The sequence below is a fragment of the Chelonia mydas genome, chromosome 16 (genome assembly GCF_015237465.2).
Source record: "Chelonia mydas isolate rCheMyd1 chromosome 16, rCheMyd1.pri.v2, whole genome shotgun sequence".
Taxonomy (NCBI): Eukaryota; Metazoa; Chordata; order Testudines; family Cheloniidae; genus Chelonia; species Chelonia mydas.
In genome coordinates this window covers 1,462,112-1,487,923 of record NC_057857.1, presented here as the reverse complement: position 1 = coordinate 1,487,923, position 25,812 = coordinate 1,462,112, and the positions used below count along the sequence as shown (strand labels likewise).

The following is a 25,812-nucleotide window of genomic DNA, read 5'->3' as shown; positions in this document are numbered from 1 at the left end:
CAAATGTAGACACGCTTTGGCAACTTTGTTTTTGTTGATTTTTCCCTGTCGACATTAATTTAATCGACAAAGCTTGCCAGTGTAGACAAGTCTAAAGACAAGAGGAGTGTGACATTGATCTCATCAAGCATACTAGCTACAACACGAGATTACTTGTGGCATTCACGGAGGTGCTGACCACCGTGAAACGCCGCTTTTGGGCTCGGGAAACAAGCTCTGAGTGGTGGGATCACATCGTGATGCACGTCTGGGATGACGAGCAGTGGCTGCAGAACTTTCGGATGAGGAAAGCCACATTCATGGGACTGTGTGATGAGCTCGCCCCAGCCCTGCGGTGCAAGGACAGGAGAATGAGAGCTGCCCTGCCGTTGGAGAAGCACACGGCCATTGCACTGTGGAAGCTGGCTACTCCAGACTGCTACCGATCTGTCGCTAACCAGTTCAGAGTGGGAAAGTCGACCGTTGGACTTGTGTTGATGGAAGTGTGCAGGGCCATTAATCACATCCTGCTCCAAAAGACCATGATTCTGGGCAACCTGGGTGACATTGTTGATGGCTTTGAACAAATGGATTTCCCTAACTGCGGAGGGGCGATAGATGGCGTGCATATTCCAATTCTGGTACCAGACCACCTAACCACCGAGTACATTAATCGCAAGGGGTATTTCTCAATGGTTCTCCAGGCACTTGTGGATCACCGGGGGTGTTTCACGGACATTAACGCAGGCTGGTCTGGAAAGGTGCAGGACGCACGCATCTTTTGGAATACTGGCATGTTCATGAAGCCACAAGCAGGGACTTTCTTCCCGGACCAGAAGATCACTGTAGGGGAAGTTGCAATGCCCATTGTGATCCTGGGAGACCCTGCCTGCACCTTAATGCTGTGGCTTATGAAGCCATACACGGGGCAACTTGACAGCAACAGGGAGCGGTTCAACAACAGGCTGAACAAGTGCAGAATGACTGTGGAGTGTGCTTTTGGCCATTTAAAAGCCCGCTGGTGATGCCTCTATGGGAAGCTGTACCTGGCAGAAGACAATATTCCTATGCTTATAGCCGCGTGCTGTACGCGCCATAATATTTGTGAAGGGAAGGGTGAAAGCTTCACTTAGGGCTGGACCGCAGAGACTCAGCACCTGGAGGCTGAGTTTGAACCGCCGGAGACCAGGGCTATTAGAGGGACACAGTGCAGGGCCATAAGGATCAGGATTGCCTTGAGGCAGCAATTTGAAGCTGAAAGCCACTAATATTTGTTGCTATGCTCGGGAGTGCAGTGCTTGTAATGCTGGCAGGTGATTGGTGCAGATGATGCAATGTGTGGGTTTAACATAATTGTCTGTTGCTTTGAAGGCTCTGTTTGCTTTCAATTAATAGAATAAAGATCGTTTTCAAACCAACACAATTCTTTTATTAAAAGACAAGAACCGGAGGAGAGAGTCAAACCAAAAAACCATCAGCAGTGAGGGGATGGGAGAAGGGAAGGTCCCAAGAGGAGGAGGAAGGGTCCCGGGATGGCTAAAGATTTTGTATGTCCAGGGATCATATCCAACCTTCTCCTTTGGAGTACAACGCAGCAGGTACTGTACTTCAGCAGGGCCAAACTGCAGAGGATGGGTGTTCAGTGCAGCGGGAGTCTGCAGGGCTGGACTGTGATGGGGCGGGAGTGGAATGCAGCGGGTACAGACTGGAGCCAGGAGGTTGATAAGGACGTGCTGGCGGTGTCTCGGGGGAGCATGGAAAAGAATTTTGCGACAGCGGCTGCAGGGGAGGGCGGATGTGGAGCTGCTCAGTTTGAAGAGCTAGTATTGCCTGAAGCGTCTCTGCTTGGCGCTCCATAACCTTTAAGAGCTGCTCTGTGGCTTAATTCTGTCATGCTGCGTTCTCCTTTCGGTCCCTCTTCTCGCTGTCCCGCCACTCCTTCATTTCCTGCTTCTCGGCAGCAGAGTGCATCATAACATCACGCAGAAAGTCCTCCTTAGTTCTTCTTGGCTGCTTTCTAAATCTGCACAGCCGTTCCGCTGCCGATAACAAAGAGGGAGGCTGGGCTCCCAAGGTCATCTCTGAAGTTTAAACACAACATTTTACAGAAGTAGTATTGTTTGCAACACAGACAACACTGATTCAGTGCTTTAAAACACAGCCGGTACTCACACACCTGTCACTAACTGGCTGACCCCAGGCAAGCACACAATAAGCCACAAGACCCGCAAAATGGTGAGTAGTCACAGGGGAGGGTAAATCCCTCTTCCCGGACCCTGCTGTACACTGGGCACGTGGCTCCTGGGGAAAGCCAGCGGGGGGGGGGCGATAATCATTCCTGTCCTCATTTTCCACAGGATGTGATCATTATGGAAGATATCTCACTCCTGGGGGTCAGCAGGGACTCAAGGGAGGGTCTTCTCCAAGCCTGCGGCTTCTGCCCTGGCCCCATGTGGGAAAATTACCGTTAATGGGGCAAGAAACAAAGCAGCTCTGCTGAAGAACCTGCGGCAGCAGATTGCCCAGTATCTCCACAAGAGTTTCCTGGAGATCTCCGAGGGAGATTCCCATAAAGTGAGGCATGCGGTGGGAGACAAGCCTGCTTTCTGCAACCCTTCTGCCCTCCTGCCCCCAACAACTCCCTTCAGCAATTCCCAAAATCAGATCCACTTATCAGGTCCCTCCTCTCCTTTTTGCACTTTGCCAGGCTCCGACAGCTGTGACTGGCTAACCTCCTTCGGGGTAGAAAAACGTTCCTGGCTGCATGCATCTCTGACCTCCAAGTAGTCCTCTGCCTCTGGGTCCCCCCCCGACTCCACCTCCTCATCCAAGATTTCCTCCTCCTGGCTTGGTCCACTGTCAACTGGCACATGAACCACTGAAGTATCCACAGTGGCCTTTGCAGTGAAGTTGGGGTCGCCGCCAGGTATCACATCCAGCTCTTTGTAGAGCCGGCAGCTCCGCATGGGCACAGCACGGAAGTGGCAGTTTACCTCCCGCACCTTGTGGTAGGCGTTCCGCAGCTCCTTCACTTTGACCCTGCACTGCAGTGTGTCCTGGTCATGGCCCCTTTCTGACATGCATTGTGAAATCTGTCTGTAAGTATCCTAATTCCTACAGCTGGAGCGCAGCTGGGACTGGACAGCCTCCTCTCCCCAAATGCTGATGAGGTCCAGCAGCTCGGCACTGCTCCAAGCGGGGGATCGCCTGGTGCGTGGAGCAGGCCAGGCCACCTGGAAAGATGTGCTGAGACCACTGCACGCATCACCGAGCAGACAGGAAGGGGACTTTCAAAATTCCCAAGGAATGTCCGGGGTGGGCCTGATGGTTGGTCACCTGAGGGCAGGGCGGTGGAGTTCAAACCGATGACCAGAGAGGCGAGAACAGGCATTGTGGGGCACCTCCCGGAGGCCAATCGCAGCGCTGTCATCGACCAGGGTGTCTACACTGGCCCCATGGCACCGTACCCCGGCGCAGGAAGCTGGACGCCGCTCGTCGGGGTGGGTTTTTTACAGCACGACAATTGCGCAGTTTCTGTGCACTCAGTGGCTTGGCTGCGTGCTCCCCTTGGGAGTTACAGCGCAGAACGCTGCTTTACTGCCCAGAAACTTGCCAGTGTAGACAGGGCCATAGACCTTCCTAGCTGAGGATTCTGTTACTGTCATTTACAATAATGCTCCTTTACACCATTCTGGCAAGGTAAAGGAGCCTTAATGGACTAAGAATGGGAACAATTAACTAACAATGGGAACCTTAGCAGCCTGCCTGTTTAGTTGTTACATTTCTGCTTTGCCTCAGGGACAGAGCCTGCTTCACACTGCCCTAGGCCTCCAAGCCTGGGATGCAGCAACAGCGAGGAGAGAGACAGGTGCGTCTTTCTCACTCCTTTGCACACAGGCAGGTGCCCAGCCCCACCCCCTTATCAGCTCTCCATAGACCCACTCACACACGCCTAGACTCCCTCCCCCCGCCCGCTCCAAGGTGATCTGCAGTCTCTGCTGCCAGCTGCTCCCAGCAGATGCGCCCGGGCTGCCGCGGAAGAGGTGTGTGTTCCCCACAGATTTCTTTGCTCCCCTATTTTTCTGCAGGGAAGCCAATAAATCTGCAGAAGATCTGAATTCTGCGCTCCCCAGAGGGCACAGAATTCCCCCAGGAGTAACCTCCCCTCTCCTTTTTTCCCTGGGGTGAAGAGGGGTGAGGAGAAGGGAAATCCAGGAAACTGAAATTGTTAAAATTCAATTTTTAAAAAAAATTGTTTAATTTTGATGAAAACTAGAACATTTTAGAAAAACAGAAAAATTTCCAATAAAAATGTTGCTCGAATTGGAAAAGCCACGCTTGGCATTAAGGCCTTTGCCTGTAGGTAAGAAACGGTCCCTGCCCTGGGTAGACAAGACAGACCCGCAATGGGAAGGCAAACGTAGGTCTGGAGAAGGGAAGGGATGTTCCCAGTATCGCACGCCTCTGGCCGCTGCCTCTCGCCCTGCTGCTGTTTTAGCTGGATTTGACAAAAGTCTCGTCTGACTCTGCCTTTGGCAGGTTCCTGTTCCCCCCTCAGGAAGGGCTGTGGCTCAGGTCAGGCCTAGTCTTTTGCTGGCATAGCTGTGCTGGCCAGGGCTGTGAGGATGAGGATGATTTTGCCAATGCCCTAGTGCAGCCACAGCTCGGCCCCCCAAAAGCCCTTTTGCTGGTGCAGCCGAGCCCCGGCGCCCAATGAAATCAGCTGCGCCGGAACAAGACCGTCACGCCCCGTCAGCGGCACCTGCGGGAGCAGGGGTGACAGCTATGCCGCGAGCGAGCCTGGCCCAGCTTTCCAGTGTGGACACGGCCGGGGCGTCGGCAGCAGGAATTTCTCCGCCTCTGTCCCGGGGACAATTTGTCCCCATTTAGCCCAGACTTCGCGCCTCTCTTTGGCAGTGAGAGGGTCTCTACAGCGGGGCAATGGTAAAGAAAGAGTGGGAAGGGGATGGGAAGGGGAAACAGCAGAGAACTTAAAAAGAACAGGAGGACTTGTGGCACCTTAGAGACTAACCACTTTATTTGAGCATAAGCTTTTGGGATTTTTAAGGGGTTTACCCTTCCCTTTATATTTATGACACGCCCCCAAATCTCAGCTAGGGTGAAATGCTGGCTGGGATTTCTTCCTGCAGCTCTAGGAGAAAACAGAGTTAATAAGACACATGCACCTCTAAATATCCTACCAAGTACATAAAGACTAACAATATTTTCCACATCTCAAGGACGATTTGGACCAGTTGATTCTGGGAAACTTTCACGGGAGAGTGCATCAGCCACTTTGTTAGAAGCTCCTGAGATGTGTTGGATGTTGAAATCAAAATCTTGGAGAGCTAAACTCCACCGACTAAGTTTTTCATTATTTCCCCTGGCGGTATGAAGCCACTGTAGTGCAGCATGGTCGGTTTGCAGGTGGAAACGCCGTCCCCAGACATGAGCTGTAGCTCACCAAAGCTTATGCTCAAATAAATGGTTTAGTCCCTAAGGTGCCACAAGTCCTCCTGTTCTTTTTGGGGATACAGGCTAACACGGCCGCTGCTCCTCTGAAAGCAGAGAACTTGGCAGCGCCGAGAAACCCCTGGCGCTGAGTCTCAGAGCCCGCGGCGAGAGCCCGGGCCGGGGCGGGAGGCTGGAAGCCCGGCGGGGCGGGTCTTGGCGGCGGCTTTTGCTTTCGCTTTGCTTCTGCGGAGCCAGAAGCCGCCGAGCGGGCCGCGGGGCAGCGCTGGCTCCGGGGCATGAGAGCGAAGCGGGTCGGCGCGGCGGGCCGCCTGCGCGGGAGGGCGGCCGGGCGGTAGCTCCGCGGCGGGCGGCCGCTGTCCGGGAATCCGGCGCGGCGCGGAACCAGCGACCCCGGCTGCTCGGCGTCGTCTCTGGTGCCGGGTCGGGGTGAGTCGTTCCTGCGCCCCGGGCCCCCGAGCTCCCCAGCGGGATGGCAGCGGGGCTGGAGGAGCCCGGGGAAGTTCACTGAAAAGCAGCGAGAGTTGGGCACGTGGCTCCCTCCGGCTGCTCTGAAAACCTCACGGATCCGCCCCGGGGCCATCTCGCCTGGTGTCCTGGCTACACAGTCACCGGCCCCGCGGCTCCCGAGGGGGGCAGGAACCCTGCCGGGGGATAATCGCCCCCCACGCTCAGAGCTGGAGGCAGACCCTGTAATATCCCTGCCAGAACGCTGTCAGCCATCCCTCTTGGCACGTGAAGATTTTGTTATCCATGTTAATGCCCAATCCGCTGTTGAATCTTGCCTTGTTGTTGTTGTGTGTATTGTGATAGGACCTAGGAGGACCCCCAGGGTGCCAGGTACTGTACAAGGAGGCAGCCTCCGCCCCAGGGAGCTTACAGTCTGAGGGAACGGGCCTTGTTGACGTCTTGTGGCAGGGAGTTCCACAGTATAGCTGCACACTCTGTGAAATAGTGTTTACTTCTACCTGTTTTGAATTTGCCACCTTTTAACCTAGCCTATATTAAATTTAAAATTCAAGCCTGGATCTCTGTTAGATCATCTCATCTATCTCCCTGGGGCCAGTTCAGGGCTGTTCCTATAATTCACCATTTTAGAGGTTTTGGGGGTCTGACGGGGACCTGTATCTGCCCCATCCTCTTCCCTGCAGAAACCACATGGACTCCACCAGGTGTGTGCTCAGTGAAACTTTATTTCGATTCCCCTTCACCAATATCACCACAGTCTGCCAGGCTCCTGCCTGTTTACACTCAGCAGAGCTTTAGGCCCTCTCAGCAGGATGTGACGGGAACAGAGATCTCCCTACCGAGGCCTCTGCATCGGGAGGCTTAGCCCTGTTCCTCCTTCTCTCCCCTGCACGTCCTTCCTTCCTGGGCCTCTTCTATCAGCCGAGGGCTGATGGGGCCAGTTGCGTTCTTACCCTCCCAGCCCAGCAGCCTGGCTGGATCATTACCCCAGTCAGTTTCTCCTGGGGCACTAATTCGCCTCTCAGTGACCAGAGAGCAGGTTCCCCTCTGCACTCCCTGCACTGTCACGGGGGGCGTCATTAGCACGCTGAGGCATTACCTTTCCTGGGCTTTGCTCGGGTTACAGAGAGAAGAAAAACGATGTAATGTGGACTGGGGGAAGCGACTGCCTGTTTCCTGCAGCATATCCGTACGGTGCCGTATTCTCACCACCTCGGCAGGCATGTTCCTGCCACTCATCTAATGTCCAGCCTCTGTCTCCTCTCGTGCCAGTGAGAGTCCAGAGCGCACGGCGGAGGAGGGCGGTTGTCGTACTTTGGTTGCAGCACAGTAAATACAGCCCATGGGGCACCCCAAGGCCTGTCGATGCCCAGCTCACGCCGGGGTTAGCCAGCTCTAGGCATCCCGAGAAGAACCTGCCCTTCGCCTGCTCTCGCCTGGCTCCCTTATAGCTGGTTTCTCAGCTCCCCGTTAGGTTCCTGCACAGCATCTCGTTTCCTCCTGGGGAGGCGAGCAGGGTGGGGGAGGGAGAGGAGCATGTGGAGAGTCGCTGCCCATGCCTGCCCTGCCTCTGGCTGCCCGCTTGGGGCGGGGGGTCAGTTTTGGGAGGTGGATTTGGACATGCCAAACATGCTTCACACCCGGACCAGGCTCAGACAAACGTCACTGAGAGCTGCCATTCCCAGTAAGGCCTGGCCTTGCGGTGGGGGACCAGGGAGGTTGCCCTGGGGTGCCAACATCTGGAGCTGCCATATCATTTGGCCAGGTTGGTTTTGTTTCCTGCCCCCGTGGTGCAGAGCTTCCTGCAGCCAGGGGAAGTTTCTGGGGCTTGATCTGACCCAGCCCCGTCTGCTCCGTGCAGGGAAGTGGGAGGGGGAACTCTGTCTCCATCCTCTCCTCCTCCCCCCAACCCCCCGGTCCCTGGGTAGCTGGGGCATCCCCAGACCCTCCTCCTGCCAGTGATTTACGTCTCCCCCTGGCTGCCTGAACAGCTGCATGTGAGCTGCAGAGCTGCCTGGAGGGGTGACTGAGCACTGGTGCAGCTTCTCTTTGCTTTCCCACAGAAACCATTTTCTGCAACAAAGCAAAGGGATTCTGCTGGGGGTGGGGGGATTTTTCTGCTGCACTACAGTAGCGCAGAATTTCCCCAGGAGTAACCTGTACGCTGACTTATTCACAGCGAATAATTGGCTTGAAACAGTGCCATATGGCATAGCTGAGCTTGCTGGTCTCACCCACCCAAACAACACCTGGCATCCCTTAATGTGAAACCCCTTTGACGTGAGCACAGAACTAAGCGCCAGGAACTCCCAGGTTCACCTATTCCCTCTGAGGCCTGGAATGTTTAGCCTCTGAATCCATTTGTAAAATGAGGGTCCTTCTCTCCGCACTGCTTGTATGTGTCTTAAGTTATGAATGATGTAAAATGCTTTCTTTGCATGCATGTCATTACACTCCCAAGCCTCTTTATTTTTCTGTATTAAATATATTTTACACAAAAATCAAACCCTTCCCCATCCCATAGCCCTAGATCCGATGTGTGTGCCCTGTCTCCCATCGACCCAAACAGCTCTGCTAGTCTAGAAAGGGGAGGCGAATGTGTGGAGGGGCAAGGAATGGAAAATGAATCTAGAAATGGTGCAGAATCTTGCACTTTGACTTTGGGTTACGGTCTGGATGAGACTGTCTGCTAACTAGGAGAGCAGAACCAGCCATGGGGTCAGAGATGATGGAGTTGGACAATGGGGGTGGCATTGTGATTGGCTGTTCTGCTCAAGTTGTTATGCCAAGGGCCTACGGCAACTTGAACTGTGCTCTGCGTGGCATGGAGCAGAAGTAGCCATCACCAGCAGTTCAGCCTCGCTGGGCTGGGCCAGGCCTGCATATTATATTATTATTTGGTCTTATGGGAGCTTTTTCCTCTCTGAGCATCCTCTGCTCCTCCCTGCACCCAACCCACCCCCAGGGTCATCTCGTTTGCTGTACCATCTGGATGTACAATTGCTCAGATAATGTATGCTTGTGAGGCTGGAAACAGACTCACTGCAGCAGTGACAGGCTCAATGGAACACGTTAGCCACCCACCACCCTTGTACTGAACTCTCTCTAAGAGTAAACCCAGGAACTGGCTGGAAAGCAGGAAGATGGGGTGTGTTTGTCTTGACACAGCTTCTGCTTTGCTCACAGATTGGCGCAGCAATGTTAAAGCACCTGTTAGGGCGGGATATCAGGTGTCTTCTTGGAGTGGCTGCAGCTTCAGGAATAGCTACCCTCATCCTCATCCTTGTTCAAGTGAAGGATGTTTATCTGCCTGCAAGAACCAAGGTAGGTGCAGTTGCTAGAGTACCTTGCCTTCAATGACTCATCCAAAGACTAGCTAGCTGTGTGGGTTTGGTAGCCCGTTAGAAATAATGTCACACCTTTTCCATGCCCCCAGACCTGCTGTGTGTCATTCTGTCTGTTAGTGGTTCTGCTGTGTAACTAAACTAGTTTCTCTTGACCTTTATTTCTACTTTCTCTTTTCAGATCTTATGAGCATCTTGTGTGTTTCCTCTCCTCTGTCCTTCTTCCCAGAGTTTCATGTTCCTTCCCTGTTGTTTCTTTCATTCTTGCTTTTCTAAGACTGTTGCAAAACGACCACTTCCTGATTTCTCAGCCTCCAATAGCCGTGAACAGGCCCCAGGCTTGAGCTATTCCATGTGTGTCTCCAACTCCTGAGAGCTCTGGGAATGCCACTACAGGGGCGTGAGGCTTGCTGTTTCACACCTCACTTCCCTTTCCACCTCTACTTTATCTAACTGCAAAACCCAAGGGATAGAAACAAAGGCCCGGTTAAAGCTGGGCTGGAAGGTCAAGCCTGAAAGTGCAATTCTTTATACGCAAGAGCTGAGAACACATACAGCAGCCCTTGTGCAGGAGTGAGCGCTCTGTGATGTCATCTTCCCTCCCGGTTCCCCCTTCAGTACGGGATGGTGTTTGACGCCGGCTCCTCGCACACAGCTCTCTACATCTACCAGTGGCCAGCGGATAAGGAGAACGGCACTGGCATTGTCAGCCAGGCTGAAGCCTGCACCGTGCAAGGTCAGTCAGATGTTTCTCTCTCTCACCCTTATGCCCTCCCCTTGGCTGTGTCCGTGTGCCGAGAAATGTGTGTGAAATGCTTCTGTCAGGGGTAAAGGTTGCTGTGCTATTTACTACCATGCTCTTGGATTAGCCCTCACGCCTAACACCCCTCCTTCTGCCTGGATCTCTATGTTTCAGGGAGAGCAACTGGGCCCCATTCATCCCTGGTGGGATTCCACAGAAGTCAGTGGAGTTGCACCAGGTGTGAGTTTGGCCACTGACATTATAGGTGTGGGACAAGCGCATTTATTATAGGTGGACTTTGCTTCTTTAGCTACCTGCAATATAGTGCAATGGACCCTGGGGAGTAAAGGTGGAGGCTGAACTGTTCACAACACCTCTGTGCCATGGAAAGACCTGCAAATCCAAAATGGGAGAAGTGAGTGTGACCCTCCCCTGTCCCTAGACTGCTATCTGGAAAGCAGGGGTGACACCCAGCTGTACTGTAAAATGCAGTGAGCCTGGGGGAATGAGACATCCCCAGGCATGGACACCCCGATCTTTGCCTACATTCAAGCTCTGTGTCGTGGTGACGGGCAGACACCAGACGCATGGGTGTCCTATGGCCCAGCTGACAGGCAGGAGCAGCCTCTCCCACTGTGCTCTACTGCAGGAGTGTCATTTGCTATGGGGGAGGGCAGTTCCCCCCCGACCTTGGTTGGCCCTCCACAGGCTTTTCCTAGGTCTATATGCTCCACTTCCTGCACACCCTGAGGCTGCAGGATATACAGATAATGTTCTCTGGGCTGACAAGATTGAATTTTTCTGAAATGCACCCCTGCTCCGGTACCTCCCCCAAGTCCTGCTCACAGCCAGGACACACAGAGGCATGGAAGACCATGACAAATACCTGGGGCAGGAGGAATCTTTATAGCCTCTGTGGGTCAGCGTGAGATTTGGGTTGGTTTTCTGTTACCCAGCCTGGTCTGCTCCTTCCTGGGACCATGAACTCCCCCGAGTCGGGACAGAGGGTTGGGAACATGCTGCTCTGGGACCTTGGTGTGGGCCAGGATCTGGCTTTGGGGTGTGACTGGGGTTTGTGCCTGTGAAACACCGTCCATGCTCCTTAAGGCTGGCTCTGCAGCCTCGTCCTTGGGAGCGATTTCCCCAGCAGCTGCTGTGTGAGCGAGACAGCACGAGCAAGGGGGAGAAAGCTGGGAAAGAGGATGGACAACAGCAGGCCCGAGGTGACCAGAGGCCCTGGGCAAGGCTCCAGCCGTATCACTTCTAGCAGGCTTGGGCATACTTGGGAGCTTCCTTCTCCACTATCCTTTCACCCTGCCCCTCCAAGCCAGATCCCAAACAGCAGAAGCCAGCTGCACAGCCCAGCCTTGAGGGCTGTGGGTCTGTCAGTGCAGAGAGGATGCAGCTTGCAGGTGGGGGCAGGGGACAGGGGGACGCAAGTGCTCAAAGGAGGCAGAAAGGGATAGCCCATTCATGTATGGATAACAATGAAGCCTCCAAACTGCATGGCCCGTGGCAGGTGTCTTCGCCTTGGGCAAGGCCTGCAGCTGGGAGGAGGGAATTCCAAGGGAAGGCCAGAACTGCGCTACAGGGAATCACTGGTGTGGGGTACTGGCGCCTGGTGCTTGGCATTGGGACTGTATCTGCAGCCTGGGAATGTCTCTGGGTACGCTTTTCACCCTGGAGATGACTTCCAAATGTCAGACGTAGTCCCAAGAGAAGTGTGAACTTCTGGGAGACTTGCGTCTTTCTCTGTGCTGCAGTGAAGGGATTTGTTAACCGCCCGCCACTAGAACTAAACCTGGCCACGCATGATCTGGGTTCTGACATTGCCCAACAGCTGAGCGCAAAGGCAGGTGTCATGCGCAGATGGTGCATGGAACATCCCCTCCCAGCTGCAGATCACCAGCGCCATGGTTCTGGCTCAGAATGACCATGCTGAACCATAGGGCATCCCTGCAGCTGGGCCTAGTGCGTTCTAGTGAGTTAATATTTAAGTAACCTGACATGGTCCATTTAAGACTGATCAGCTCTCAGGGAGCCAGCAGCAGGTCTATGGCTCTGGTGGTTGCCCTGCATTAGGGCCCAGCAATAGCAGTTGTTTACCAGCTCCTCTTCCCTGCATGCTGACGCCAGCAAACAACTGACCCTCACTCTGGGTTCTCCAGCCCCAGGTGCCATCAGCGTTGCCAGTCCCTGTCTCAGGGGCCCGGCTGAGCTCAGGTTCTCACTGGGATGCTTCGTTCCAGGACCTGGGATCTCCAGTTATGCTGACAACCCCACTCGGGCTGGAGCCAGCCTGAGGGCCTGTCTGGACAAGGCCATGACGATCATCCCTGTGAAGCAACAGAGAGAAACGCCCACCTACCTCGGTGCTACTGCAGGCATGCGGCTGCTGAGGTACCGGGATTGACTGTGAGGAGGGCAGGTCCGCACAGGGAAAAGCCGGTTCTCCACCACACAGAGGCCTGTTCTCTTGTGACCGCAGCACTGGCCTCTTGCGGGGCTGAAATGATGAGGCAGCCATGGCTTGGTGGTGAAGCCTCTGGTTCACCATACGCTCAAATCCTGCAGGGCTGACCTGGCCCTTCCCCCTCCCAGGTTAACCATTTCAGTCACCTGCCATTCGCTGGGGGGGAGTCTTTGGGGACAGACTTCAAATCCATGCTCTGCACACGTGGTAACATTTTCCATGTGCCTCTGTCACACTCGTGCAGCTTGTCCACCTACTGCCTTCCCTCCACTCCAGAGTAGGCTGCATGTCAGTGGTGAGCGTGTGCATTGCTAAACTCCCAGGGGGGATCCTGCAGGACAAGTCAGTCTAGGTAAGGCTCTTAACATCAGGGTGCCGTGGCAGTGTGAGGAGATGCAGTTGAAATTTTCCGTGTAAGTACCAGAAACTTGTAATTAAGCATTAACTTCATTCCTGTTCTGTTACTGACTGACTTGATGGAGTGTCAGGAGCAGAGGGGCCTTTTCTCACCCACTTAGGCACCTCCAGGGAAGGTGCTCGTGTTTAGGTTTATTACCCCTCTGGGAAGGGATTAGATTAGGCAGTCCCTGTGCATGCTGCATCGTATCCATCAGGGGCCCAGTGGAATCTCTCCCCTCCCCATTTGCAGGGAGCAGAACAGCACAAAAGCCGACCTGGTCTTTGCAGAGGTCTCCAAGACCATCCAGCAGTACCCTGTAGATTTCCGTGGCGCTCGGATCCTCACTGGGAATGAGGAAGGATCTTTTGGCTGGATCACAATCAACTACCTGCTGGAGACACTCGTCAAGGTCAGTGCCTGGGCAGAGGGGGAAGGGCTGGGGAGTGACTTTGGCTGGCTGGGCTGCTCCTTCTCTAGGGAAAATGGGTCAGACGAGGAGCCAGCATGGCAGGTCGTCTCAGCCCAGCTCATATCCCAGACGTGCTCCCTTCTCTGGCTTGTCCCAGCTTGGCTCCAGTTGGGAATTTCCACACCACATGGGAATCCAGGGCTCTGGAAGCTGGATTTTGAGTCCCTGACACCCCTGACATAGGACCAAACCGCTCACGAGAGGAGCTGGTGTTTCTTTACTTAGGAAGGTGCTGGTGTCTCCCTGTTTCAGCTTCAGGCAGCAGCACATCCATGGCGGGAGGGATTCGGGGAGACCCTGACCCGTGCCAGGCCTCAGCTTTTGGATGAGACCGATATCTAGATAAGCGGAGGAAAAGACACCCGTTGAGTGGCAGCTGGTCTCCTAGGCCCCACATCTCAGTGCAGGAGTTATGGACACTGATTAACAGACATGCTTCCTCGCTCAGCCTGCTTTCCTATGGAGATGAGCACTCTATCCCCTGGCCCTCCAGTGACGCTGTTCTTAACTCCAGGCACCAGTGGTGAACTGATTCCTTGTGGTGGGGGCAGTTCTCCTTCACAGGGACGTGGATACACCCTGAGGCAGCTGCGGTTGTGGGAGCACTGGACCTTGGAGGAGCCTCGACTCAGATAACCTTTCACCCTGGTCATGCCATTGAGGACAACAGCACCGAAGTCCTCTTCTGGCTGTATGGGAGCAACTACTCGCTTTATACTCACAGCTACCTCTGCTATGGAGAAAACCAAGCCTTGAAGAAGTTGATTGCGTCCCTCAGAGCGGTATTCTCCTTAACCTGCTCATTCCCTCTTCACCAGGCCTGGGGCTCGCTGAGTTTGGTAGCACGAGTGCAGAGGGATGTGCACTTGGCCCTGTGGAGCTACTGCACCTTTGGCTGGACAGTGCAGCAAAAGGCAAAGCTAGTAATAACTTGGCACTTCATATAACGAGACCCACACCCGTCAACTACTTACCCCTTGGCTCCCCGTGCGGGAGGTGTTAACCCTGTGCTGCGGGAGGTGTTAACCCTGTGCTGCGGGAGGGAAACAGGCAGAGAGAGGGCAACGCCCTAAAATATTACCGCTGATGTGGGGTACCCACCGGCGGTGCCTCTGGCCTGGTTTTCAGAGCCAAGTGGCACCTGCAGCTCCCATTGACTAGAACTGGGGTTGCCAAGCACCTCTGAAAAGCTGGCTTGAGGTGTCTCCGGTTGGGCACCAAGCATAGTGGCTGTGTGCGAGTAGCTGCCGTAAGAGGCTCGTCCTACACTCCAGGAGGAGTCTGCGGCCTGGGTGGGATCAGAGCTTGAGTTCTCTTGGCACTTAACTCCCCCGGCTGTAGGCAGGGGTGTGTGTGCAACACAGAGCTTTACCCAGCTCCGGGAATACCAGCAGCATAGCAGGCTCTGCATGGCCCTGTGCCGGGGCGAGTCGCAGGAGACTAGATGCCCTTTGAGTCTATCAGCGGGTTCTGGAACAGGGCACTGGCGTGGGGCACATGCATGCGACCCAGGGCCCTCTGTCAAGGCATTGGCTCTGCGCCTGAGACAGCTGACCTCCGCTCACATGACAGCTTGGAGGCAACGTTTTCTAGAAGAGGGAGCCTGCTCAGCTGGGACAGACAGCGGTGTCAAGGAGGGACCGAGCAGGGGCTCTTGGCACTAGGCAGGCAAAAGGTCTGGCAGGAGATTCCTGCAGGGACAGGGTTAGCAGCCTAAACAGGGAGAGGCTGCCAACGAGCTCTCGCTTTCGGGAAGGGGTGGCAGAATCTGTGTGAGACGTGGCCCGCTGAGCTGACACTGAAATTCTGCTGCTGGTGGGGGAGCCAGCCCACAAGCTTCCCCTGGCTTGCTGGCTCCAGTTTCTGTTACAAGTTGGGTGAAACAATGGGAAATGCTGGGCAAAATGTCTGAGTGTGCAGTGTTTTTGTAAAGACGAATCAGTGCCTGCCCTTGGCTTTTGGCTCTTATCCACCTGTGTTCTCCCCTTTAAAACAAGCTGATCTAGCACAAGGTGACCTGACAGGAAAGAGAAACCCAGCGTGAGATTGTCCATTCATCTGCCACATGCAAACCACAGGAGGATCCATGGCAAAACTAGCACCCTCACTGCCTTAGGATCTCTGTTGAGGAGGCTCTGGATGGTCCTGAATCCAAGTGGTTGCCCATAGAGTATAATATGAATCCTGTCTTGATCTTTTGTTGCCTGGGAATGACTGTCTCCCGAAGGAGTGAGGCTGGTGGGGTGCAGGACTGTGAACCAGTGGGTGCATAATGGGAGGAATGCAGAGCACTGGTGCTGAGGGGCTGGTCCCAATCCAACCCTTGTTCTGCTGAGTGTACACAGGGGCTGTCAGCCTGCAGGAGCAGAGCAGGTGGGGCTAGTCAGACCCTTCTTGATTTTTTTCCCCTCCCGATCCAGCAGTTTAATTCCTGCAGCCGGGTAGCTGCTCTTGAGGGAAAGGAGATCACAGCTCTGAATGGGCCCAGAGTGGAAGGGAATGTTCCCCCCTGAGAGATTAGCAGGCTCCTTTGCAGGATTCAGGAGAAAATCCAGCGTGCATAGGGACGGGCAGCATCTTGGGGCTGCCCTCTGCTTTCTTCACTGTGCGACATTCCAGACTGCTAGGGCTGGCGTGTGTGTGTGTGTGAAGTGGTGGGGACGGGGGTTTGGCTGCTATCCTAAGCCTGAGCGCTGCTAATGGGTTCCCTTCTCTCTAGGAGAACCTCACCTCTCAGCAGATCTCCCACCCGTGCTACCCCAAGGGATACGAGGAGAACGTCACTGCCGCTGCCCTGTATGACAGTCCCTGCGTCCCGGCACCAGTTGCACATGACCCCAGCCAGATCCTCATGGTGCGGGGGACAGGGGCCCCAGCGGAGTGCAGGAGTGCCATCCAGAAACTCTTCAACTTCACAGCGTGTGGGGCCAACAGGACGTGCGGGTTCAACGGAGTCTACCAGCCGCCGGGGCATGGGCAGTTCTTTGTAAGGGAGCCTTTCCTTCTCTTCTCGCTGGCTACCGCACTGGTGGGAGCTGGGTTCTGAGGGGGTGCTGTGGGGGGAAATTCCCATTGGTACTAATGCGAGCGAATGTCTGAAAGCCAGGCCCAGCCCGGTGCACAGAACAAGCTGCTGTTATGTCTCTCTTGACATTTCCTTCCAGAGTGTGGCATCTTGATGATAGCTGTGCTGGGGGCATATGGGGCAGGGCGTGGGGAGAGTTATCATTCTGAACTCTGTCTGTACACATGGGACAGTGAAGTGGATGTGTTGTCGACATGGGCAAGTGCAAAGGTTCAACTTAATGTAAACCGGCGTGGCTAAAGCAGTGCCCAGACCTGTGCGGGTTCTTAGAGCACGTCCCATTGCAACGCGCTCGTTTTACCCGCGTTAGAGCAGCTACGAAGAGCAGTGTGATGTGGTGTCACGAGGGCACCAGGGACCCGAGGTTTGCCCGGCTAGCTTGCGCTGGACCCCGCTGCGGTGTCGACACCGCTCGTGTCAGCCATGCCAGGGTGGGCGAAGCTAGTGCAGGTAAGTCTGCCTGAGCCACAGTCACTCCTCGGACTGCAGGGCAGACGCCCCGGGGTTCAGACCCGGTTATTTTTCGGTTTAGCCTACGCTGATTAGGAATTCATAGAATCATAGAATCATAGAATATCAGGGTTGGAAGGGACCCCAGAAGGTCATCTAGTCCAACCCCCTGCTCAAAGCAGGACCAAGTCCCAGTTAAATCATCCCAGCCAGGTGAAAGCGAAATTGGTGAAAGCGAAACCAAAACACACGTCTCTCAGACTGCAATCAGAGCGTCCGCGGGCCTTGCTCCATTTGAATCCGCAGTGTTCCCACCCAGACAAGGCCTTCGGAAAGGAAGTGGCTCCCAGCTCTGCAGTGTGGGCACCATGCAGACGTGCGGGGGGTATGTGAATAGGCAGGTCACGTGGACCAGTTCTGAGCTACAGCACCCTGCTCCTAACCCAGTTCCCCTTTTTTTCTGGAGACAGACTCCCAGATGCTGGTGGTGCTCCTGTGGCTTCCACCAAAGGGATGGGGGACAGTACCCCTCTTTCACCGCAGCGTGAATGCTGTGGTCAGCAGGGAAAGATGGGCTCCACGCCAGTCCCAAACCTCAGCAGCCTGCATGTCGTAGCTAGGGAGAAGCTAGTGCATGTTCCCGAATGTCTGTGCCCAGGAACTCGGGCGGCTTGATGCCTCAGTCCGTGCTGTCTCTCAGGGACAGTCATGCTTTCCTGAACTCCCCTTTCTCCCAGGCCAGTGCAGAGACTATGGAGGTGTTGGACTGACATATGCCCATTTCTCCTCTTGCCCATCCATGCACCCATCAGACTATATTCCAGTGCTGCCTCTGTCTGGTGCAAGCTGCATCTCATGAATGTAACCCTTGTTATTTAGATCTTATCTACAGCTCTGTGTGCTGGGAGAACTAGAGGGGTTCCCTGGGCTCAGTTCTTTGAACTCAAGAGACACTAGGAAGCTTGGGCTCTCCTCTCTGCCCCATAGAATCATAGATAGGCCTTGGTGATAATACTGCCCTACGAGCATGTGCCCTGGGAAGTCATGCTTCCAGCCATGGGCAGTGGCTCAGTGCTTGTGTTCAGATCCATAGCTAGTTCTATCCCAGCTGTGGATGGAGAGCCTCCAAGCCCATTGCTCGGCATCAGGCACCGTTCACTGGCACTAATTTCATGTCCAAAGGAGGGTGAGAGAATCCCCCCCCACACCCTGCCTCCTTTCTGGGGCTGTCTCCTTTGAGATGGAAGCTGGTTTATGGAGACCGCAGTGAAGAGTCGGAGTGGCTGAGGCTCTTGGCCTGTGGAGAGCATGTCGCTGAGGGCTGCCTGCTCGGCTAACCTGCTTTGTTTGTTGTTTTAAGGCCTTTTCTGGATTTTATTCCGTCTTCCACTTTCTGAACCTGACCAGCGGGCAGCCCCTGAGTGACGTTAATGCCACCATCGAGCAATTCTGTGCTAAGGACTGGAAGGAGGTGAGACCCCCAGTTAGCAGCCACCAGTGCTGTCATGTAATGCCTGAATCTAGATGCACAGGGAAACTAGAGAACACAAGGGTACCATTAGCAGGCTGGGATTCTCCTTCCCTTGGGATCTTCTGTGGGGCGGGGGAACCTTGGCTTGGGCAGAAAGATGGGGGACAAATCGGTAGCTTCTGGATTCTAAATTATGCTGGGACTTCTCCCCCCTGGGTTTTCTGAAGGTCAACTGGCTCGTTGCACATCAGTGGTCTGCAGAGCATTTCCCGAAGGTGTGTGTAACTGCCCCTGCTGTGGACCTGAGTTATTTATCTGTCTCCAAGCGGTGACGCATCTTGCTAGGTTCCCAGAGGTTTAAACCTCTGCTCCTCTCAGTGCCTTGTGCAGTATCTGGCTGAGGGGTAAATTCAGCCATGATCAGATTTGCTGATGGGTGGGCAGCAAACTGAGAGGAAAGATGGAGCAATGGGAGCTGCAGAGAGCCTGGGAGAGGAAATTGCAAAGCCCTGTCTATAGCAGGGAGAGGAAACAAACAGCCCAAGGCCACAGAGCTGGAGCCAGCCGTGGCTGTGCTGGCTTAGTAAAAGGAGTCACTTTCCATCTTGGCTCCATCCTGTGAGCCTAGTTACTTGTGTGAGGGACCCAGGGCCATGCCATAGGAAGCTGTGGCAGTGGGAATGGGAGGGGAGGCCCCTCTGTGTTCTGAAGGGATCAGAGCTCCTGCAGCAGAGGCATTCTTTTGGTGACTGGAAGCAGCGAGGATAAGCATGCTGTAGGAGGGACCTCCCCTGGAGAAACCCTCTGGCCTGCTGCTCCTTCTCATGCAAAACCTGGGTGACAGATTCTTCACCCTGCCCTCTCAGGATGGAGACTTTGCTGGGCCCAAAGTCCAGAGGGTCCCAGTTATCCCAGTGGCAGAGCAGAGCGTCCTTCCAGTGAGTGAGTGCAGGGTAAAGCAGTGAGGGGAGTGGGGGCTGCATGCCTAGGGTTCAGGGATGGGGCATAGAGCCCTTGCTGCCCTCTTGAGGTCCCCAGCATGGATCTGGTCCAGACTGGTAGCAACTGGAGTCTAAAGCACAGTGGGTGCCTCTGCCACGTGCCTGGCTTGGAGCTGAAATAGCAGGTCTGTGGGGGGAGGTGGGGCGAGGGGGCCTCTCTGACCTGTGACTCGCGAGAGTAAAGCTACCAATGGGCTAACTGGGAATAGCAGATTTGCACTGACCTCCTCCCCCGCCCCTCGTGTCCCTAGTTGAAAATGGTGAGTCCTGGCATGAACAAGACCCGCCTGCAGGATTACTGCGCTGCCAGCACCTACATTCTCACCCTCCTGCTGCAAGGCTACAAGTTTGACAACCAGACATGGAGCAAAATCCAGTTCCACCGGCAGGTAGGACGTCTACCTGGCAGGGTCCGCTGCCCCCCTGAGTGGGTCTGCCTTACCACTGTGGGCTCCCGAGGGAAATCTGCTCCATGAGTGCTCAGATGAGGGGAGATGGAGATAAAGGGTCTGTGCAGTCTTTACCCCGCTGCCCCCAGCCCTGCGTGTTCGTTGCAATAGCTCTCCCCTTCTTCCCTCCCATGGGGGTAATACAGCCTGCTGGGGTTCTTGGCATTGGAATCTCAGCATTGGAATCACTGCTGCCATCCAGTGGCTGCCCAGCTACATTACACAATCCAAAGTATACAATTGTGCCAGTCTGGAAAAAAGTTGCATTTTGTCTGTGTCTCTCTCCCAATAGCCAAACAAATTAGGAACCAAAAGGTCACTTGAGTCACCCTGCCCGCCCCAATTCTCCTGCAGCCAGTGCAGGTCTGTTTCCTTCACTGGGAGCCTATTTGTGCAGTCTGGTGCAGCAGTCCCTAAAGGCCAGTCTCTCCATTACGCTGGCTCTCACATAAATCCAGCCTGTGGCAGGTGAGCCTGAAACACAAGATACACGAGGCAGTCAGGTTGCAGGATTCCAACCCCTGCCGTCTGGATTATAAACCCTGCAGAGGTAGGTGCTCTGTGTGACGGGTTGGATCACAGAAACCCCCTGGGAGCTGCCACCTGATGTGCCAAGACTACTTCTTCCCCTGCTTTCCCGGCCAGCTAAGGACTCCAACACCGTGTCTTGCTAAGCCAGACATGCCAGTGTGCTCCAACACAGACCCAGGGTCTGAACCATGTGCCCCAAAGCTGCAGACTTAACTGAAAGCAAGTTAAGAAGTGTTCCTGCCTTTAACACTCAGATGCCCAACTCCCAGTGGGGTCCAAACCCTAAATAAATCTGTTTTATCCTGTATAAAGCTTACACAGAGTAAACTCATAAATTGTTCACCCTCTGTAACGCTGATAGAGAGATATGCACGGCTGTTTGCCACCCCCCCCCAGCGTACTCTGCGTTAATTAATAAGTAAAAAATGATTTTATTAAATACAGAAAGTAGGATTTAGTGGTTCCAAGACAGAACAAAGTGAATTACCGAGCAAAATAAAATAAAGTACGCAAGTCTATGTCTAATAAAACTGAATACAGATAAAATCCTCACCCGTTCCAGTAAGCTTCCTTTTACAGACTAGTTTCCTTCTAGTCTGGATCCAGCAATCACTGACACCCCCTGTAGTTACTGTCCTTTGTTCCAGTCGGAGTAGCTGGTTCCCATGGAGCTGGAAGGTGGATTAAGCTAGACAAGCTCAGTCTAACCCAGGCCCCTGTATCCTCTGTAGCTCTGTGGGCCTAAATACTGCAGCAGAGTCCCTGCATTCTGGGCAGATCAGAGACTAGGATGTGATTTGTGTGTGCTGGAGGACAGGACAGATTATCCCATCACTGCAGACTGCCAGGTTCTTGTCCCTTCCCCTGACATATCTGATGCTGGCCACTGCCAAAGACAGGATACTGGACCATATGGATGCTGGCTCTGAGCCAGTCTGGCAATTCCTGTGTTCTGTTCTAAAGGCAGATTAATGGAGACTATATGAATGAAATCTGAAGATCAATAAACCAGTCCTGTCACCCCGGGTTTGCTGAGATTCCATTCAGTTTCTCTGGTGCTGTCTCTAGCCCCCCAGTTTTGCACTCACATAGCAGCACTGCGTTTGAAGCTGGCAGGCGGGGTGGGAGGTTTTGGCACATGGCACACTGGAAAGGCATGACAGGGTTTGGTGCTGTGGGAGAAACTCATTAGCTGGATGCTTCTTGAAATATTCCATGATGAAACTGCTGATGTTTAACTTGCCGCTGTTAAGTTTCAGAATTAACAATTCCTTGAGATGAATGAGACAGGTTATGGCTCTCTGCTTTCATCTTGGGCTGTCTGCAGGCTCACAGCCAACACCAGTTACACGCTTCTCACTTTCCTCCCAACTGCGGGGGCTAAATGCCCTTCAGTTGTTAAAGTTGCAAATTTAAATTCTAGAGCACAATTTCACAGCAATGGAGGATGGGGGCAGGTTCTGCGGCTGGGCGTGGGTTCCGGTGCTGTGTGAGGACTCTGGGATGGGTTCCAGGGCCAGTTGAGGGCTCCAGAGCAGGTTCCAGGGCTGGGCAAGGGCTCTGGGACTGGGTGAAGGTTCCAGAGCTGTGTGTGGGCTCTGGAGTGGGTTGTGGGGCTGGACGAGGGCTCTGGGTGGGTTCTGTGGCTGGGTGAGGGCTCCAGGGCCTGTTCCAGAGCTGGATGAGGGCTCTGGGGTGGGTTCCAGGGCCAGACAAGGGTTCTGGGTGGGTTCTGGGGCTGGGTGAAGGTTCCAGGGCTGGGTGTGGGCTCTGGAGCAGGTTCTGGGGCCGACAAGGGCTCTGAGCGGGTTCTGGGGCTGGGTGAGAGCTCTGGGGCATGTTCCAGAGCTGGGTGAGGGCTCTGGGGTGGGTTCTGTGGCTGGGTGAGAGCTCCAGGGCCAGGTGAGGGTTCCAAGGCTGGGTGTGGGCTCTGGAGCGGGTTCTGGGGCTGGACGAGGGCTCTGGGGTGGGTTTCAGGGCCGGACGAGGGCTCTGGGCTGATTCTGGGGCTGGGTGAGGGTTCCAGGGCTGGGTGTGGGCTCTGGAGCAGGTTCTGGGGCTGGATGAGGGCTCCGGGGCTGGGGGTGGGTTCTGGGGTGGGTTCTGCGGCCGGGCAAGGGCTCTGGGGCTGGGTGTGGGCTCTGGGGCTGGGTGAGGGTTCCAGGGCTGCGTTCTGGGGCTGGGTGAGGGTTCCAGGGCTGGGTGAGGGCTCTGGGGTGGGTTCTGGGGCTGGGCAAAGGCTCCGGGGCCGGGTGAGGGTTCCAGGGCTGGGTGTGGGCTCTGGAGCAGGTTCTGGGACTGGACAAGGGCTCTGAGCGGGTTCTGGGGCTGGGTGAGAGCTCTGGGGCAGGTTCCAGAGCCGGGTGAGGGCTCTGGGGTGGGTTCTGGGGCTGGGCGAGAGCTCCAGGGGCAGGTGAGGGTTCCAAGGCTGGGTGTGGGCTCTGGAGCGGGTTCTGGGGCTGGACGAGGGCTCTGGGGTGGGTTTCAGGGCTGGACGAGGGCTCTGGGTGGATTCTGGGGCTGGGTGAGGGTTCCAGGGCTGGGTGTGGCCTCTGGAGCAGGTTCTGGGGCTGGACAAAGGCTCCGGGGCTGGGTGTGGGTTCTGGGGTGGGTTAGGTCTGGGGTGGGTTCTGGGGCTGGGCAAGGGCTCCAGGGCGGGGTGAGGGTTCCAGGGCTGGGTGTGGGCTCTGGGGTGGGTTCTGGAGCCAGGCGAGGGTTCCGGGGTGGGTTCTGGGGCTGTTGAACAGCAGAATGACTACCTAAGAACAAGCTCACTCTGTATTGCTGTAGATCACTGAAGAAGGCTCCAATTCACCTCCTTCCCCGCCCAGCACTGAGTGCCCAGGAGCCAGCCCTTCGTCAGTCCATAAAACTTCTCTGCTCTCTCCTCTCAGGTGGCTGCTGTGGATGTGGGCTGGAGCCTGGGCTACATGTTGAACCTCACCAACACGATCCCTTTGGAGGCTCCCGACCAAGTGAAGGGGCAGCGGCCTGACCTGTGGGCAGCGGCCGTGCTCACCACCTGCCTCACGCTGGCCGTGATCCTCTGGACAGGCCTGGCTCTGTGCTATCAGAGGCGCTTTGCCACCTATGAGACTATGCTGTAGCTGGCCGGGGCTGCCCTCAGGAGCCACACCTGGCTTTCCCCTGGACATCATGTCCCGTGTTTAGAGACATTTGTGGCCTTGCAACCTGGTGCCCCCACTAGCTGCTGGAGGCAGGGTCTGGGAGAGAAGCCCCTCCCCAGGGAGGGTGGGAATGTTTGGTTTGAAGGACAAGTGCTGCTTGTTGGCAAACTGGTAACACTTTTCAGTAAAATCTCAGCCCTGTGAGCTGTGCTGGCTTCCTGCTCTTCCTGCCGTGTCTCTCCCCCCCCCACCCCTTTCCGGTCAGCAAGGCCCCCTGTGCAAACAAAGTCCATCCTGAGGAGGGTGCTGCTGCGCCCTGCAGAGCCCAGTTTGGGGGGGATGGCCGAAACGGTTTGTGGGGGAGGAGCTTAGTCTGTAGTGAGTGTCCAGGGGGTGGCAATGGAGGGGGTGGAGAGGCTGTTTTACAGGGCTTGGGGAGGGGCGGTTGTGGAGCTGAGCTGGAGGTGACGGGGTGGCTTGGGAAATATGACAGAGAGGGGGAGCGGTGTGGGCAGGGGCCTTGGCCTACTGGATTTGGGGTGCAGGGGGAAGCTGGAAGGGTGTTGGTGAGGCAGGAAGCATTGGCTAGAGTGCCAGGAGACTCCAGGGCCAGCTGGAGCAAGGCGGAGGGAATGGGAGTGACTGAGTCTCCTCCTGGTCCAGTGAGCACCAGACGACATATTCAGCAGCGCCTGGATGCAGGGGCAGCTGCAGCAGCTCTGCAGAAGCAGATTCTTGCCCTTTGGCTGTCACTAACAAGGAGGGGCTGGGTGTGGCCAGAAGGGGTGTCGGTTACAGACTGGGTGTTCGGGCCAGGCTCCAGATACCGCCCTGGGTCAGGGTTACAAAAGATTAATATGGCAGGGGTCAGCCTCTCCTTACCCTGGCTTATACATGTGTAAGGGAGAGAGAAGAGAGGCAGGCACAGGTGCCACATGGGAAAGCCACCCTGGCATATGAGGCTGCTGTGGACGTTGCACAAAGAACTCCATTTCCCATCAAACCCAGTAAGACTGGGTGCCTCTTCCCAAGCAGATCATTGTGCCACCTTGTCACTGGCTCTCAGCCTACCTGTGACAGGCCCTGCTAAAGTGAGTGTCCAGCCCAGCTCCCTCTTGGGATAAGTGAGTGCCCAAGCAGCAGGACACTAGTTAATTACCAGCTGGTTCTTATAAAGGGTTATGGGGGCTCAGGCAGGCGAAAACGCCAAGAAGAGGCCCCTGGAGAAAGAACTCCTCAGGGCAGCGGGCTAGGAATCTACCCCTGGAGGTCTGTCCTAGGGAACAGAGGCTCTGGGGAGACAAACTGTCCCCAGAATGCAGAAAGAGAAAACTCCTAAGGAGAGGGCTTCTGGGAAGAGTGGGGGCTGGTGAGGAAGCACAGCAGAAAAGGAAACTATGACTAGGGTTGCCAATTTTGGTTGGACGTGATCCTGGAGATTTCATCACGTGACGTAATCTTTAATTACCAATGAATCGTGAATTCCTGGAGACTCAACAATCCTGGAGGGTTGGCAACCCGAACCAAGGAAGAGTGTTCCTGGTGTGAAAGGCTCTGAAAGTGAAGAGGTATGAATGCCAAGTCTCACTGAAGCCTTGTTGCCATGAAAGGACTTCACCAGGTAGCGGTAGGTTCCCCAACTGAGAGGATTTATATGCTGCTCTGAGGAAGGGGCATTGTGGTTTGACCTCTGTGGGGCCTTTGACCCAAGAGGATCAAGACCCTTCCCCAGCTGACAAATGGCCCTGACTCCAGAGGAGGTCTCTGAATCAAGAGGGCCTCACTAGTCAGGGACCTGGACATAAGTGGAATTGTTGGACTAAAGTTAACGCAGACCCTTCCTGCTCCAGTTAGGATACTGGGTGGAGGCCTATTTGGGTAATGGTTTGCCTTTGGGTTAGATAAACTAGATCCCTGAAGGGACACTGCTCACTATACCTCAGTCTCTTTAGACTTATTGAAAGTCCATTAGGGCAAACTGAGGCAGAGATGTAATTATGGCTCTGCACAGGGTGGGGGGCTCCAGGCTTGAGGGCCCCCAGTACATACTTCCAAATAGCTCACTAAACATGCTTGTAAATAAAATGAAAATCCTGTGCTCGCCAGTTCTTTCCGGGTCCCCCCACAAGTTTACAAGCACAAACTCTGAGGTGCTGGAAGTTCCAGCACGGTGGCTGCAGCATGTGGCTACTGCCCCATTGAGGACTGAGGCAGCCAGAGATGCAGCGGTCCAAAGCCCTGGCAATTCCAGGCGTTTGCATGTGGAGTTGAACCTCTGAACAATGCAGTGGAGGTGGATGTAGCTTGCAAACAACTGTGCCAACTGGAGTAGTTGTTCTGTGTCGGTGAC

The 25,812-nt window shown here is 54.9% G+C and overlaps 1 protein-coding gene across 4 annotated transcripts; it reads left to right on the top strand.

Moving 5' to 3' along the window:
• The first annotated feature begins 5,747 nt into the window (after positions 1-5,747).
• Positions 5,748-23,666, top strand: LOC102946260 (ectonucleoside triphosphate diphosphohydrolase 8). Of its 4 annotated transcripts, none has more exons than XM_037879431.2 (10): positions 5,748-5,880; positions 9,106-9,243; positions 9,882-9,999; positions 12,255-12,405; positions 13,128-13,287; positions 14,166-14,261; positions 16,067-16,333; positions 18,243-18,353; positions 19,606-19,743; positions 23,229-23,666. In XM_037879431.2, exons 2-10 carry the CDS (start codon positions 9,118-9,120, stop codon positions 23,439-23,441), a joined length of 1,380 nt encoding a protein of 459 aa, XP_037735359.1. In that variant the 5' UTR covers positions 5,748-5,880; positions 9,106-9,117; the 3' UTR covers positions 23,442-23,666. The 4 variants fall into 4 exon arrangements, with proteins under 4 accessions (XP_037735359.1, XP_037735358.1, XP_037735360.1 ...); XM_037879430.2 differs by lacking the exon at positions 14,166-14,261 and adding an exon at positions 13,899-14,129; XM_043530073.1 differs by lacking the exons at positions 5,748-5,880; positions 14,166-14,261 and adding exons at positions 6,057-6,182; positions 13,899-14,129.
• The last annotated feature ends 2,146 nt before the right edge of the window (positions 23,667-25,812 follow it).